The following is a 15,772-nucleotide window of genomic DNA, read 5'->3' on the forward strand; positions in this document are numbered from 1 at the left end:
TCTGTCGGAATTTTTCTGATAAATAAATATGAGTTATTGTCTCAAATGTAAAAAGCAAACTAAATCTAAAAATATCTCTTATGTTAAAGCAAAAAATAATAGAGTTTATCAAAAAGGAATATGTCAAGTGTGTGGCTCTAAAAAGTGCCAATTCATCTCTCCTAAAAGAGGAGACATACAAAAGTTTCTGTCAGGAAGTAAATTTACAACAACTGGAATTCCAGGGGAATTACACCTTCCAGGGTATTCTTTCTATGGTCCAGGAACAAACCTGGATAAAAGATTAGATGAGGCTGACAATCCTAAACCTTGGTCTAAACCTACAAATAGGGTTGACGAAGTGTGTATGAAGCATGATATTGCTTTTGGGAAAACCACTACGTTGACTGAAAAACATAAAGCCGACAGAGAAATGTTGTATAATTTGTCTTTGATACAAAATCCAACGTTGAGAGAGAAAGTTGATAGGTTTATTGTGAGAAATTTGATAAATGCTAAATTGAAACTTGGTCTTGGTTATTCCTCAAAAAACTATTGGGCTCTAATGATGTCATCAAGACTGAGGAGCTTTTGGCTGAAGAATTACACAAACCTATAATCACCAAGGTTAAAAGAAGGAAGGTTTATTCCAAAGACACTGACCACATATGGTCTGCTGATTTAATCGAACTAAATAATGATAAGGGATACAGGTATGCTTTAACCGTTATTGATTTGAGGAGTAGATTTGCTTGGGTTGTTCCCTTAAAAAATAAAAAGGGTGATACTTTAATGTTAGCCTTCCAACAAATATTTAATAAAAGTCATAGAAAACCAAAGAAGTTATGGACTGATGAGGGAACAGAGTTCTATAACAAAATATTTATGAAATTTCTTAAGGGGGAGGATATTAAATTATACAGCACCTTTAATGAAGGAAAGGCAGTTGTTATTGAGCGTTTTAATCGTACTTTAAAAGAAAAATTATATAAAAAATTCACACAACTCGGTTCTCAACAATGGGTGTATTTAATCCAGAATATTGTTGATAATTACAATAATACAGTTCATTCATCAACAAAATCAAAACCATCAGAAACATTTACAAAATTAGAATATGAAAAGCAGATTAATTTGAGAAAGCCCAAGTTCAAAGTTGGTGATATTGTAAGAATATACAAATGGAAAAGCCATTTTGAAAAAGGTTATACACAAAAATGGACTCGTGAATTATTTAAAATCATTGATGTAATGGATACAGTCCCTTGGACTTACAAATTAAATGATATGAATGGGGAAGAAACATTAGGGACATTTTATTCACAAGAATTACAAAAAACAAAGCTAATAATTCATTAAACAACATTTCTATTCACCCCACCCAGATTAGCTAATTTAATTAGTGGTAAAAAAAAAAAAAAATCACAAGCCACGCCCACACAGACCCCGCCCACACAGACCCCGCCCACACAGACCACACCCATCATCCCCCACCCTACGTGCACCCCCACCCTTGACCCTTTACCCCCCTCATCCCACCCCCACCTTCCCCACACACAAGGGGAGGGGAGGGGTGGGATGAGGGGGGTGAAGGGTTTTTGGCAGAGGTGCACCTCCCCATTCCCTCCTCCTTTATTCTCTTTTTGTAATTAATAATTAAATAATTGTAAACAAAACAAATATATATAAATATTAGTGAAAACATTAAAATCTTCATATTACTAAAACATTTTCCTTGAGGTATTACACATTCAACTTCTTCCCAGCACAATTCTTCAATTTCTCCCTCGCTCAATTCAAAGGTAATTTCTCCAGATGTCTTCTTTAGGTCTTGTATTTCTTTCTGTTTGAGACAAGGGGGGAGAGAAAAATATGAATGATATATTTATGGTGTACCCATTCTAAATGGTGTACCCCACACACATATACATACATACACATACACATATACATACATACACATACACACACACATACATACATACACACACACATACATACATACGCACATACACACATACATACATACATACATACACACACATACACACATACACATACATACACACATACACACATACACACATACACACATACATACATACACACATACATACACACATACACACATACACATACCTCTAAAAAGTTGAGTTTGGTATCAATCCTGTCGAGATGAAAATTTAGGGTATCACACTCATAGGTGTGGTCATCGATCTCAACAGGTGTTGTATTCTGTTAGAAAAGAAAGAAAGAAAAAACGTTAATAATTTCTCCTAAAAGATACATTGTATGTATACACAATGATACACAATACACAAAAGATACACAATGAATAAATAAATGTCAGCTCCCGTTTAATGGTGCCAATCAGAGAAATGAATAATGAATTACCTAAGACAAACTCCGATGGTGGTTATCTTCTAAGAACGGTGAAACATTTAATTTGTTCCAACCCGTGTTCAATTCGTTGTAAACCTCTTGTGGAACAACTTGAAACTCTGCCAAGACCAGGTCATTTTGAAAACCTGAATTGCTGTAATAAAAAAAAATATCATGAGTCATATAAATTTAAATTAATCACATACAAAGCTCACATCACCCGTTTAATTCTGAATGAAACTTACCCTGGTGAGTATTCTTCATCACAGTAGAGAGTGAAATAAGACGTTGATGCTCATGTTCTTCGGTTCGTAATGATAAAAACAGCACGGCAACACGACTTTTATAATGTCCAAAATGTATTTTCGGGAACAGAACTCAGCTTTAACATTTCGAGGAAACAGGAAATAAGACAATGAGAAATTCCCAACGCGTCATTTCTTGTAAAGTTAAGCAACATGTCATTTCTTTCATTAATTAAAAAAAGGTTCGAGGTTTAAGTATGACATCCTTAATGAATGTGAAAAATATCAAATAAGACTGATTGAAAAGGCAACTGGTAAAAAAGTTCACAAAACAAATAAGAGAATTAATTTAAATACTGGTGAGTTGGGTAAAAAAGATGGAAATATTTTTGAGTTGTTAGGATCATTGTTAGGATCATAAACAAATATTTGTAGGATCGATGTTTGAGTGGTCTACTCGGGATCATTGATAGTAAGAGTACCATAAGACCAAGGGGGAATCATTGTTTGAGTGTCAAAAGGCTAAAAGGTTCGTAAAGAGGTGAGAAGAAAATTAACATGTAAGTGCATGGGTCAATGTTTGAGTGGGTCAAAGATAATCTGCCAGATGATATGTAAAAGAAGGATTATAGGTCTATAAGGGAAAACAAGTATTTGTAGTGTTTGAGTGGTCTAATGAACAACATTAAGGAAAGGTACTATAGACAAAAGGTTCATAAAGATTAGGGTGGGAGAAATAGAGGTGTTAATGGGCAATGAGGTTCAGAGGAAAATTAACATGCAAGTTAATTGGAAAAATGAGAGTGTCCCAGAAGCAACATATATACACTACTCACAAGGCTAACCCCTGCTCTAGCGGGGAAAATGGCCTTAAAACGATCATTCATTCATTCATTCTTCATACTGTGTACGGGCTCGGCGTGCGCTATATGAAGGAGTCGACATCGATGAACTTCCTGAGGAATTTGCTGTGTTGCACGAAGGAGGTTGACGAAAGGAAAATGATCAAAGGAGAAAGGAATCGAAGAGTGTGATGACTGGTCCATTCAAGTTTGTTCCCGCCAAACCCCGCTTTGACGAGCGATGATGAACCTGCTCTTCAAACAGGCCTGAAACCCATTCCATTCCCATCCTCATATCCCGTTTTATTTCAATTCCCTGCGAATATTGTTTTATTAATTTGCTTCCCTTCCCTTTCCCTGGGTTAGATAGAAGGTTCGTGTGTGTGATGTTGCGTCGGCCTTTCTTATCGGTTGAATGTGGCCTGTGTTATTTAATTCAGTCTGTTATTATTAATTAATTAAGTCCGTCGTCATACTTATGTGATTTGCTTATTGTATCGTTTTGCATTATTTGAAGTAATTGATTGTATTTCATTTTGTTTGATTGTATTCCATTTTGTTTGATTGACATTTTTCGGATCGGGTTGCAAGCCTCCCCTGAGCCGCCAGTGTGGCAGTTTAGTCTCTGGAGCCTCTATTCCTTGCATTAAGCCAAAAGTTCAAGCTTCCAAAAACCGCTCGGCCAGGTTGCGGGGCTCGGCCCGGCGGGCTGGGGGATAGAACTAGCTAGGGTCGCTGACATTAGTCACCCTATAACACACTTAGTCGGGAGTGACGTTTTGGGACTCTGGTCCTCATCCCCGTCACCTGTAACAATATATACAAACAAAGGCACACACATATGTACGGTATATGTATATATAAATCCATACATATATACAAACACATTCAACGATTCAGAGAAAAATTTTAATGTTCCTACAATGTGCACTGTTGAAAAAGTTAGCCCCGTGCAATTTAAACATCCAAGGCAGCGCCATGCGCTGAGCACGTGAGTTTCTTTAAAGATAAAAAAAAAAAAAATTATGTACATAAAAGTAAGAGTTGAAAGAATAGTAAAAAAAAATGGGAAGAAAAAAAAATGGGAAGAAAAAAAAATGATGAGAGAACGGTATATTCATAACAATTTCAGCATGATGGAAAACAGAGGACAAAACACTTCCAGGAATTCAAAAAGGCTTGGCTCAAATGCTCTTCAAAAAACATCAGTGTACAAAGAAGTCGAGGGATGAAACTGATGGATGTGAAAAAGGACAATAAAAAGATAGGATGAATGAACATGACTCCAAAGAGCAGCTCGTTAAAAGCTGCATTGATTATGTGGTCGAGAAATATGACAGAAGGAAATATACGATGAAGAGGAACAGAAGCTCTGTACTCCCACCATATCATCAAGCAAAATATTGTAATCATGGCTAGGCTGGGATGGTAGTGTTCATCAGGATGATGAATGCAAATGGCGAGGAGCAAGCATTGAAGAGAAATCAAAATCTCAAACCAGCGACAAGGCCCAATTTCTCATTGTTATTTTGCTGCCTTGTAATGCAATGCAATGACGGTAATAAAATACAACTGTATATAAAATCCAACCATGTGAGTTGGAGTTCCGCACCAGTGTCAAAAACGAGGCGAAGATCATTGGACCTTCTCCACAGAATTGCAAATGAGCTCATGTCAAAATGTGGACAATTATTGACACCACCACCCAGTCATTTGGGCAGTCAATGGGATGTCCAGTTCATGAGCCAACCATCTAGTTGATTAGAAAGCATTCTGAAGAAAACAGTGGTATTCCAATGTACAAGAACATGAGTTGAGTGTACAGAGGAAGAAGATAAGAGATCTGCAGACATCTCCGTACATAGTTCATGCAGATTGCAACTTGAGATTATTGTTGTGCTCCACTTTCGTTCCCTGCATTTTTCTCCTGACTAAAAATCTGTGTCTTGTCTTCTGCACATCATTCTGCAGGAAGCGTATAGTCTTTGTCTGGGCAAATGCACTTGGAAAACATTGCTCTTCTCACCCATGTATAGGTCCTCAAGGTCACCTTGGAGACGCCAGTCTCTGGAGACCTCTGGGGCTTTTGCCCCCCCCCCCCTTTGTGTCCGCACGAAGATCATGACTCCCAGCAGACTTCCTCGGCCAATTTATATGTACTATACCATAGTGCAGACAGTGTTGAGGCTCGAGTCGAAGCGCACAGCTTTGTTGTCGTTCGCACGTAAACCCGTGGGGTACATAGCGGCCTCAAACGGTGCACGTCCATTAGCACTCTCGTGTCCTGAACAGACGCTGTAGCGGGCTTTCGGCCTCGTCCTGCAAGGAATAAGATGCAGCCATTCTAAGATTCAGTCAGGACATTATCCAGATTGCAAAGCTTTTGGAAATTCCTTCCAGAGATGTCACGATACCTGAAACATTTTCCATTGTCAATAACAAGCAGTAGCACCATATTATTAATAGCACTGCCAGCAAGTATATTGTATTCATCTGAACTTACAAGCATTTCTCAAGATATCTGATGAGATTCTCATAAGAATTCAATCAGATCTTGTGAACAATTGTCGATTTTTTTGAAAGGGTGTTTAAAATAAGGACTGTTTGAAAACCCGGCACCAGTGTCACATAATATCCAATGAATATTTAAAAGAACTATAATGAGTTCATTCGGTTTGCGATTCCAAAGAACCACGTCTGCAACCACATGTGTGATGGAATGATTTGGAAGCGTCGTTTGAAACTGCATTTCCCCGCCAAGCCCTTCAGGATTAGAGTGATTGCAAAGTGTTCCAGGGAGAGTTTTATTTTCTCTGTGTACTTTGTCTCGATTTTGGATGTAACCGAAGAACCAAAAATCATTAATGTGGTATGGTGGTGCTTCTAGAGATCCTGTGGTGTTGCCTGCACACAGACTCCGCTGCTGGCTTATTCAATCAGGTCACCTGGAAGCTGGCTCAGCACAATGACTGAACTCCTGCTGAACTAAATGCTCGTCACAAGTCTAATGGGGATTCTGATATTATCAAACATCACTGAAGAATGAAAGGAAAGGTCTGAATTAAAATTTATGTGGAAATTTGATTTGCACCATCACTAAATAATTATGATTCGGTATGAATTAAAATTAATGTGTAAATTTGATTTGCACCACCACTAAACAATTATGGTAAGGGCTGGAGAGACAAGCCAAGCACATAATCTCGTAGAGAATTTCCAAACCTTTGCTTGTAAAGGTAGAAGGTGAATCCGGCAAGAATGAGGAAGAGGAATGGCACTAAAATGGCTGCAGCTACTGAGCGCGAACTCGTTCCTCCATGGATAGTCAACCCTTGGTCCAGTTTGCTCTCTGGTTCACGACGTCCTGCCAGAGCCAAGCACATAGGAGGCAGATGTAATAAATTCAATTTTCATGCAACAAAACGAAATTTCCATAATAAACCTGGTATTAATTTGCAATTGGTCACTGGCTGTGACACCAATACAATTTTATATTATGGACCCTAGCCATCAAAAAATGACATGTATTGAACAAACAGTTTCAAATGGAGCATCTCGCCAACATTAGAACATTTCAATTTCATCAGATGTGGTAATAATGTGAATTGTTGCTCCCAGCTTGTCGGCTCGATGATAGAAGATGACATTTGCATTTTTGCCGCTTACATCCCTACCCCGCTTAGAATCCCGTGTGGGAGCCGAAAAATAAATAAAAAGCTTGCTTGTGAGATAAAAGTGGGGGCAATACCCCTGGGCACTCACCTGGTAGAATAAATGTTTTACAAAATTGAAGAAATGTTTTATGGCCGGATGCCCTTCCTGCTGCCAACCCTGTTAGTCGACTCTTGCGACACACAGGGAATTACCAGGGAGCTGGTACTCAATTTGCCAATCTTGGAAGGATGACTGGCTGAGTCAACCCCCCTGGCGTTAATTCAGCGATCGACCGGGATTCGAACCCAGGATCCTCGGATCCCAAGCTGGCACCCTAACCGCTAAGTCAACACCAGGCTCAGAAGACAGGGTTGGTTGCAAATTTAATGGTTGCTAGAAGACAGGGAAGCATGTAGAATCATACTAACATAATCATAATACTTTAAACAAACAAACAAATCCTTATTTTGTGGGGCTATAAAATACCCCCCACCCCATATACCTCCTCAGACCCGATTTTTCTAATGCTTTGAACAAACATTTGTACATCGTGGGTGATGAAGGTTGTGATCAAGTTTCATCAAAATTGTGTGTGTAGTTTGGGAGAAGAGAGCAAATACTTACTTTAGGGGGTCAAATCCCCCACACATCACCTTAAACCCTGATTTTTTAAATAACGCTGTGAACAAACTTTGGTACAACACGCATGACGAAGGTTGTGGTCAAGTTTCATCGACATTGTGTGTGTAGTCTCGGAAAAGGAAGCAAATACCTATTTTTGGGGGGCAATCCCTCCGTAGACCTTTTAGACCTTGCTTTTTTTTTTAATGCCATGAACAAACTTGAGTTACACCATACCAAATTTAATTTGCGCCAAGTTTGGTCACAATCCCATCAGCGGTTTCGTAGAAGAAGTTGAAAGTGTTTATGGACTGGCGGACAAACGATGCGCCATCGCATAAGCTCCCCGGAACTACGTTCCAGTTGAGCTAAAAAACACTTTGCCTCAACCACAATTCTACCTCACAATAGTGTTGTTACTAATATCTTTACATTGATATTTTGCAGGCAATCACTCAGCAAATAGGACTGCTCTGTCTATATTTCGGCAGACATAAACTCAGAAATAGAATGAACAGACTGGAAAATCTGAATGTGGAATCCGGTTAAAATATCGTGCAAAAATATGAAGCTTATGCAAAATAATTGATGTTTACAAGAAATATCAAGTGGACAGGTCAGCCAGATTACAATGCTCACATGGGAAGGCCTGCTGCAAGAGGCTGCAAAGCAAGGTAATTGCAAAAGGGATTCAAAACGTTGAATTTTAATTCATGGAGTTTATAACTCAAGTCTGAAAACACCAACAGCAATAAATTAATCCTCTTTAACTGAGAGCAAGTTTGCCTTGGAAAATGAAGGATATTGGTTATGTATTGCTATTATCAATATTTATATTGATATATTTGTGTTTTTTTATTTTAAAAAGCGAAGATTGACCTTCAGCACAGTTAATTAACAAGAAAGAGCAATCAGAGGATTGCAAACCCTCGCCAGGATGTATTTTCAGTGGTTTTTAAGGCTTTTGTGTTAAAACAAATATGGCGGTCGAACCACGTGACCGATGACGTAATTATTATTTTTTTTCTCCACCAATTTATGCCTACATGAAGCTCAAGCAATTTCATCTTGATAAGATGAAGTTTTGTACTTGTCGAATTATGATGTAATAATGACGTAATTATGACGTAATATGACATCATCATTAACATATTTTATTCCCCATGGAGCGTTCTTTACAATGAACCATGTCTCAATTTTTTGTATTCAGCACTTTCGGAGATATAGAGGTGCAAATTTTTTCGGTTTTTCCAAGATGGCGGCCGAACCACGTGACCTATCATGTCATAATTATCATAGAAAAATTCTACAGGTGGAGTTGCAACGATGGTGAAAATTTCCTGTCAATAGGTCCAATGGTTGCAGAGAAAATCATATTTATTCTGTGCGGACAAACAGACAAACAAACAGACAGACAGACAGACAAACAGACAAATGAAAAATCACTTATGGAGTGACACTTGGCAAAACAGAACAAAGTAGCATGGCACTCAGTGGAGCATCCTTTTGACCTCATAAATAATTAGTGGTTGAATTCAGTGACCTGATATGCAAACCGTCTTCAAAGTTGAAGTTAATCGGATGAAAATTGACAATTTTAGAAATTCGGCCTATGTTGACGTCAAAAATTGTTGGTGGTTGCTTTCAGTAAGGTGATATGAAAATCCTTTTCAAATTTCAAGCCAATCGGATGAAAATTGAGGATTTTAGGAATTTGAAAAAAGTTGTTGACCTTTGGCCTATGTTGACCTTATGACCGATGTTGATCTTAAAAATAGTTAGTGGTTGAATTCAGTTCGTTGACATGAAAATCCTATTCAAATTCCAAGTCAATCGGATGAAAATTGAGGATTTTAGAAATTTGAAAAAAGTGGTTGACCTATGGCCTATTTTGACCTTTTGGTCTATGCTGATCTCAAAAATAGTTGTTGGTTGAATTCAGTTCACCGATATGTAAATCCCATTCAAATTTCAAGTGAATGGGATGAAAATTGAGGATTTTCGAAATTTGAAATTGTTGTTGACCTTTGGCATATGTTGATCTTTTGGGCTATGGTGATCCCAAAAAATAGTTGGTGGTTGAATTCAGTTTGCTGATATGTAAATCACATTCAAATTCCAAGTCAATCGGATGAAAATTAAGTATTTTACAATTTGGAAATTGTTGTTGACCTTTGGCCTATGTTGACCCTTTGGTCTATAGTGATCTGAAAAATAGTTGGTGGTTGAATTCAGTTCGCTGATATGAAAATCCCATTCAAATTTCAAGTGAATCGGATGAAAATTGAGGATTTTAGAAATTCGAAATTGTTGTTGCCCTTTGGCCTATGTTGACCTTTTGGCCTATGCTGATCTCAAAAATAGTTGGTGTTTGAATTCAGTTAGCTGATATCAAAATCCTATTCAAATTTCAAGTCAATCGGATGAAAATTAAGGATTTTAGAAACTTGAAAAAAGTTGTTGACCCTTGGCCTATGTTGACCTTTTGGCCTATGTTGATCTCAAAAATCGTTTGTGGTTGAATTCAGTTCGCCGATATGTAAATCCTTTTCAAATTTCAAGTCAATCGGATGAAAATTGAGGATTTTAGAAATTTGAAAAAGGTTGATGACCTTTGGTCTATGTTGACCTTTTGGCCGATGCTAATCTCAAAAATAGTTGGTGGTTGAATCCAGTTCGCCGATATGTATATCCTATTCAAATTTAAAGTCAATTGGATGAAAATTGAGGATTTTAGAAATTTGAAAAAACTGGTTGACCTTTGGCCTATGTTGACCTTTTGACCCCAAAATATATAGGATTTTGTCGGACCACGAACTCTACCATTTAGTGTAGTTTCATGAAGATCTGTTCAAAATTGTGTCCTGTAGGCAAGTATAAGTGAGCGGACAGACAAACAAATACACACACAAACAAACACACGCACAAACCGGAGTGAGCAACATACTTGCCAATTTTTTTTTGTTTGCCAAGTAACAAACAGACTCAAATGCAATACCCTCTCCTCAGGCGAGGGTAACTAGAACGGCATTCAGTGGAGCGCATCCCTCCGCCAGGTTGAACAGTTGACGTTTTGTATCCCACTGATAGGACGGATCTGGATTCAGACCTGAACCAAAATCGAATCGGCTTGTTGTCACTAACCAACTCATCCACCAAGTTTCATCACAAGTCATCCATAACTTTTTTGAGATATCATGCTATACAGTGTATCGTTTTGGCCGTAACACTCAATGGTGAAGAATCACTTAAAAATTTTTTTAATTCGGTGTACACACACACACACACACACACACACACACACACACACACACACACACACACACACACACACACACACACACCCTTTTATTATTATAGATGCAACCTGCCACTGCTGGTTGCATCATTGCTGGGAGTATGGCTGTGCGGTTGATGCAGTGGCCCTGTTTCCTGTAAGCTGGCACTCATTTTGCCAACTTCGGAAGGACAAAAGGCTGAGTCAACCACCCGGTGTTATCTAACGGCATGACAGTGGCTCAAACTCAAGACCCTAAGATCTTAAGGCAGCCACTTTAACCATTAAGCCAACACCACCACCACCACCACTACTACTACTACTACTACTACAACAGTTGTTTAAAAAAAAAAAATTACAATATAGTCTGTTGCAAAAAACAATTAATCCCCCTCTCCTTCCCCAAAACAAAATGGTGATAATTGCACTGGAACGCATGAATTACCACACACAGGAAAATGGACAGGTGCGGGGGTTACGCAGTCATTAAGGTCTATTCAATTTCTGAGTGTATCACAGTTTGCATGCTCACATTTGTGTGGCCTCAGTTAGCCTTACCTTCTCTCTGCAGGCCAAACTGACCAAATCCCTTCGCATGGATGTCACCCTGATAAACAAATGTTCCTTGTTCTGGGGATACCTGAAAGAACCAAGGAACAATGACACTTACAAACGTGTGTACACGTGTACACACACACACACACACACACACACACACACACACACACACACACACACACACACACACACACACACACACACACCATAGCTTGAGAACTCAGTGACTGACTCTTTGGAAATGATAAACTGAAAAGCAAACATCGAGTAAAACCTCAGGAACTAGAATTCCAGGTCTGAATATGCTGTTTCTTGCTTACACCCAATTACACCTATAATATCGTTATCCTCACAGCGATACATCAACATAAATTGGACATTGTCCCATGCAGCTATTCATAAATCTGGGACATGAAAAATGCCGAATCAAGAAATCCTTTTGGCTAACTGGCAATGTCCTGTGGAATCTTTTCCTTGATGAAACACATCATACAGCCGAAGAAGAAGAAGAAAAAGAAGAGGAAGAAGAGGTTTTAATTCCAAAACAAAATTCAAAACAACAAGGGCAGTAACACACGCGAGAGCATAATAATTCATTTGGTTGTAGGATGTGTGCACCTTCATGTCGAAATAGTATTCTGATAATTGCTGCGAGTTATGTTGCAGATCAGAATGGTGTCAACGAGGGCGCGATATTGCAAATGCATAACACTCGCCTGATGCGTCTCGAGAGAAAAATAAAATCACATGACCTTTTGATTCTCCATCGCATGCTTGTCGGAAGCAATCAGGCCTCTCTCCATCATAATGAAGCTCATGAACAAATGCCAGAGTCGTTTCTGGAACACTGTGTTATCCTCTCTTTCATTTGCAATCAGAATCGTGCGATGATTTATATAGGTCGGTGGATCTCTATTCGACACCATCACTGTGACCAATCACAGTGTTTCCAGGCACCTTTTATTACCACTTACATCTCCTGAATTATCATCTTTTGCAAATCAGAAATTCTGGCAAAATTAATTTTTATGCACCGCTGTGGTTCTTTGTGTTACTGCAAAATTAGCAAACAAGGTGGCACGTGGTGTCTCATGTCACAAGAAAGGTAAGCATATGTAAGGAGGAACATCCCCAGTGAAGGTCTTGCCCTTCACAACAAGGGTTTCTGAAGAAGAGTCGAATTATTTTTACAAGGGGGTGTGAAAGTGCAAATTAAGAAACCATCAAGGGAGTGAGTAAGCTCCACTTGGGGGCACAGGAAGTACAAAACAACAACAACAACAGACATTTTAAGGCCATTTTCCCTGCTAGAGCGGGGGTTAGCCTTGCGGGCCCCATGACAATCTTCTCCATTTTGCCCTATTTTCTGCATCTCTCCTTGTTAACCCCCTTGCCCACATTTCATCTTCCACCACCTTAAGCCAAGTCTTTCTCGGTCTTCCCCGTCCTCTACTTCCTTCGACATTCATTTCCATCACTCCACTCACCCAGTCACTTTCATCCTTCCTCAACACATGACCAAACCATCTCAACCTGTTTCTCTTCACAGCATCAATCACAGGCTCTATTCCCATCATCTTTCGCAATTCATCATTTGCCTTCCTCTCTCTCAACGATACTCCACATAGCCACCGAACCATTTGCATTTCCACCCTTTCCAGCCTTCGTTGCTGCTCTACGTTCATTACCCATGTCTCGCTCCCATAAATCATAACACTTCTCACACATGCAGCATACACCTTTCCCTTCAGCTTCAACGACACTCCCCCATCGTCAGCACCCCACTCAGTTCCCAAAACTTCTTCCATGCACATCTCACTCGAGCAACCGTTGCCGAGTCTGATCCACATTCTCCATTCAACATGTCTCCTAGGTAGCAAAATGTTTTCACACCTTCCAGCTTCACGCCATCTCCAAGATCCAACTCAACATTTCCTTCATCTGCAGCTCCCTCTGTGCACACCTTACACTTGAATGTAGGTGCCACACTGGTTAATGACCCTCTCAGACAACTACATTTTTGATGAACCCACTCAGCGCACATTATACATTGAATGGAGTTCACTCCAACGCCCTTCCTGCACACAGCACATGGCCACTTCCCAGTTCTTTCCACCTCACCACATGCTTTACCACTTGCCATCACCTTCGTTTTTCTGATATTCATCTTCAGACCTTTTGTCTCCATACATTTCTTCCACTTCTTCATCTTCTCCTTCGGTCCATCGATACTGTCCGCAATCAACACCAGATCATCTGCATACAACAACTCCCATGGTAAACCCTCCTTTACATTCCGAGCCAGCACATCCATCACAGCTACAAATAGTAGTGGACTTAGTACAGACCCCTGATGCACTCCCACCTTCACCTCAAACTCACCACTGTTCCCGTCCTTCGTCCTTACAGCTGTGCGCGCTCTCTTGTACATTGCCATAACTACTCTGATCAACCATCTCTCCACTCCTAATTTCCTCAATGCCCATGTCACTACTTTGCGTGGAACCATATTGAATGTTTTCTCCAGATCAAAAAACTCAAGAAACAACTTTTGCTGCTTCTCCATGTACTTCTCCTGCAACTGCCGAACAATAAAAAGCACGTCTGTCGGTCTTCTTCCTGGCATTAATCCAAACTGCATTTCGTCGATCTTCACTTTCTTCCTTATCCTCCTCTCCAACACCCTTTCCAATACCTTCATTCCATGCTCCAATAACTTTATCGCTCGATACGAACCACAGTCCAGAGGGTCACGTTTCCCCTCGTATAGAGGAACATGGGCACTCAGTTCCCAATCCACTGGAATGCAGCCTTCTTTCACCACCAGATTACAGATCGCTGTCATACTTTTCACACCCCAACTTCCTGCTGCCTTCAACATATCTCCCACAACTCGCGTCGGACCTCCTGCTTTTCCAACCACTTTCAAGCTCAACCACATCATCCTCTACCATACTCAGCCTCGCTTTTAATGCCTCCCTCACCGTCGCCTCTTTCCACCTCCACACCTTCATTCTCAGTGTAATTCACCCGCCGAGCTCTCCTCGCACCTTTCACCCTTATGTCGCAGACAACCAAGTGGTGCTGTGAAACAGCCTCCTCCCCTGGGATCACCTTTGTGTCCCGGAGGTGCCCCCTATCTCGCCTACGCACCATCAGGTAGTCAACGGTTGTCGTCGACCCACCTGACGTGCATGTAACAAGCTTATTATCCTCTTTCTGGAACAGAGTATTGCAAATCAACAAACCAGCTCCATCAGCAAACTCCAAAATCCTTTCACCTTCTCCATTCCTCACATAACTAGGACTCCCTCAAAATCGTCTATACTCCTTCGCACATGTCCATTTAGGTCTCCTCCTACCGCAACAACTTCCTCATCTTTCAAGTTTTCCATTAGCTTCTCTATTGCACACCAGAACTCGTCATTCTCTTCATCGCTCCAACCAACCTGCGGAGCATATCCTGAGATGACGTTCACCAAGAGCTTTCCAGTCATCATTTTCACCATCAACCTTTCACTCACTCTAGTCACACTCACCACACTGTCTACAAACTCCTCAGAAAACAGGACACCAACACCATGCACGCCTTCCAGGCACCCTTGCCACACAAACTTGTATTTCTGTCCCTGCCTACCCTTCACCAATTCACCATTCTCACACCGCTTCCCTTCGATCTCGTCTCCTGCACAAAACATATGTCCACTCTTCTTCTGACCAATACTTCCACCACTTCTCCTGATCTCCCTGTCATTGTCCCTACATTTCATGTCCCAAACCTCAGAAACCGATCTCCACGTGGGGCATCAGATGCTTTGTCGTCATAAATGACACCGATGCGAGGTGTGTGTGTGTGTGTGTGTGTGTGTGTGAGTGTGTGTGTGTGAGACACAGTGTGTGTGTGTGAGACATCGACGCAGTTGAGTCTGGTCTCAACAAGCTCTTATGAGGGTCAAGGACAAGCTTCCGAGGAAGGATAGGTCAGGGGTGGTATACGTGGTGCCCTGTGGTTGTGGAGCTGAGTATGTGGGTGAAACCGGGAGGACCTTAGGTCAACGTATTGCTGAACACCAAAAAGCATTTGAATGTAATTATCCTAGCAGATCTGCTATTGCCAAACACGGCCTTAAGGAAGGCCACACACCTTTATGGGACAGGGTTGATATTTTGGGCTCCACACCCAACAAAAACAGAAGACGTGTTTTGGAGGCTTG

General features: G+C 40.4%; 1 protein-coding gene across 1 annotated transcript in view; it reads right to left on the reverse strand.

Annotated features, from left to right (window-relative positions):
- Positions 1 to 4,335: 4,335 nt before the first annotated feature.
- The window catches only part of LOC137433184 (CUB and sushi domain-containing protein 3-like), a 1,533,363-nt gene continuing 1,521,926 nt past the window's right edge, over positions 4,336 to 15,772 (reverse strand). Inside the window, exons 71-73 of the mRNA XM_078783994.1 lie at positions 11,559 to 11,640; positions 6,671 to 6,812; positions 4,336 to 5,767 (exon numbers count right to left, since the gene is read on the reverse strand). Coding sequence (XP_078640120.1) covers positions 5,608 to 5,767; positions 6,671 to 6,812; positions 11,559 to 11,640 — 384 coding nt within the window. The 3' untranslated portion in view covers positions 4,336 to 5,607. The remainder of the gene's footprint in view (positions 5,768 to 6,670; positions 6,813 to 11,558; positions 11,641 to 15,772) is intronic.

This window comes from Myxine glutinosa, chromosome 8 (genome assembly GCF_964187855.1).
Source record: "Myxine glutinosa chromosome 8, kmMyxGlut1.1, whole genome shotgun sequence".
Lineage (NCBI taxonomy): Eukaryota > Metazoa > Chordata > Myxini > Myxiniformes > Myxinidae > Myxine > Myxine glutinosa.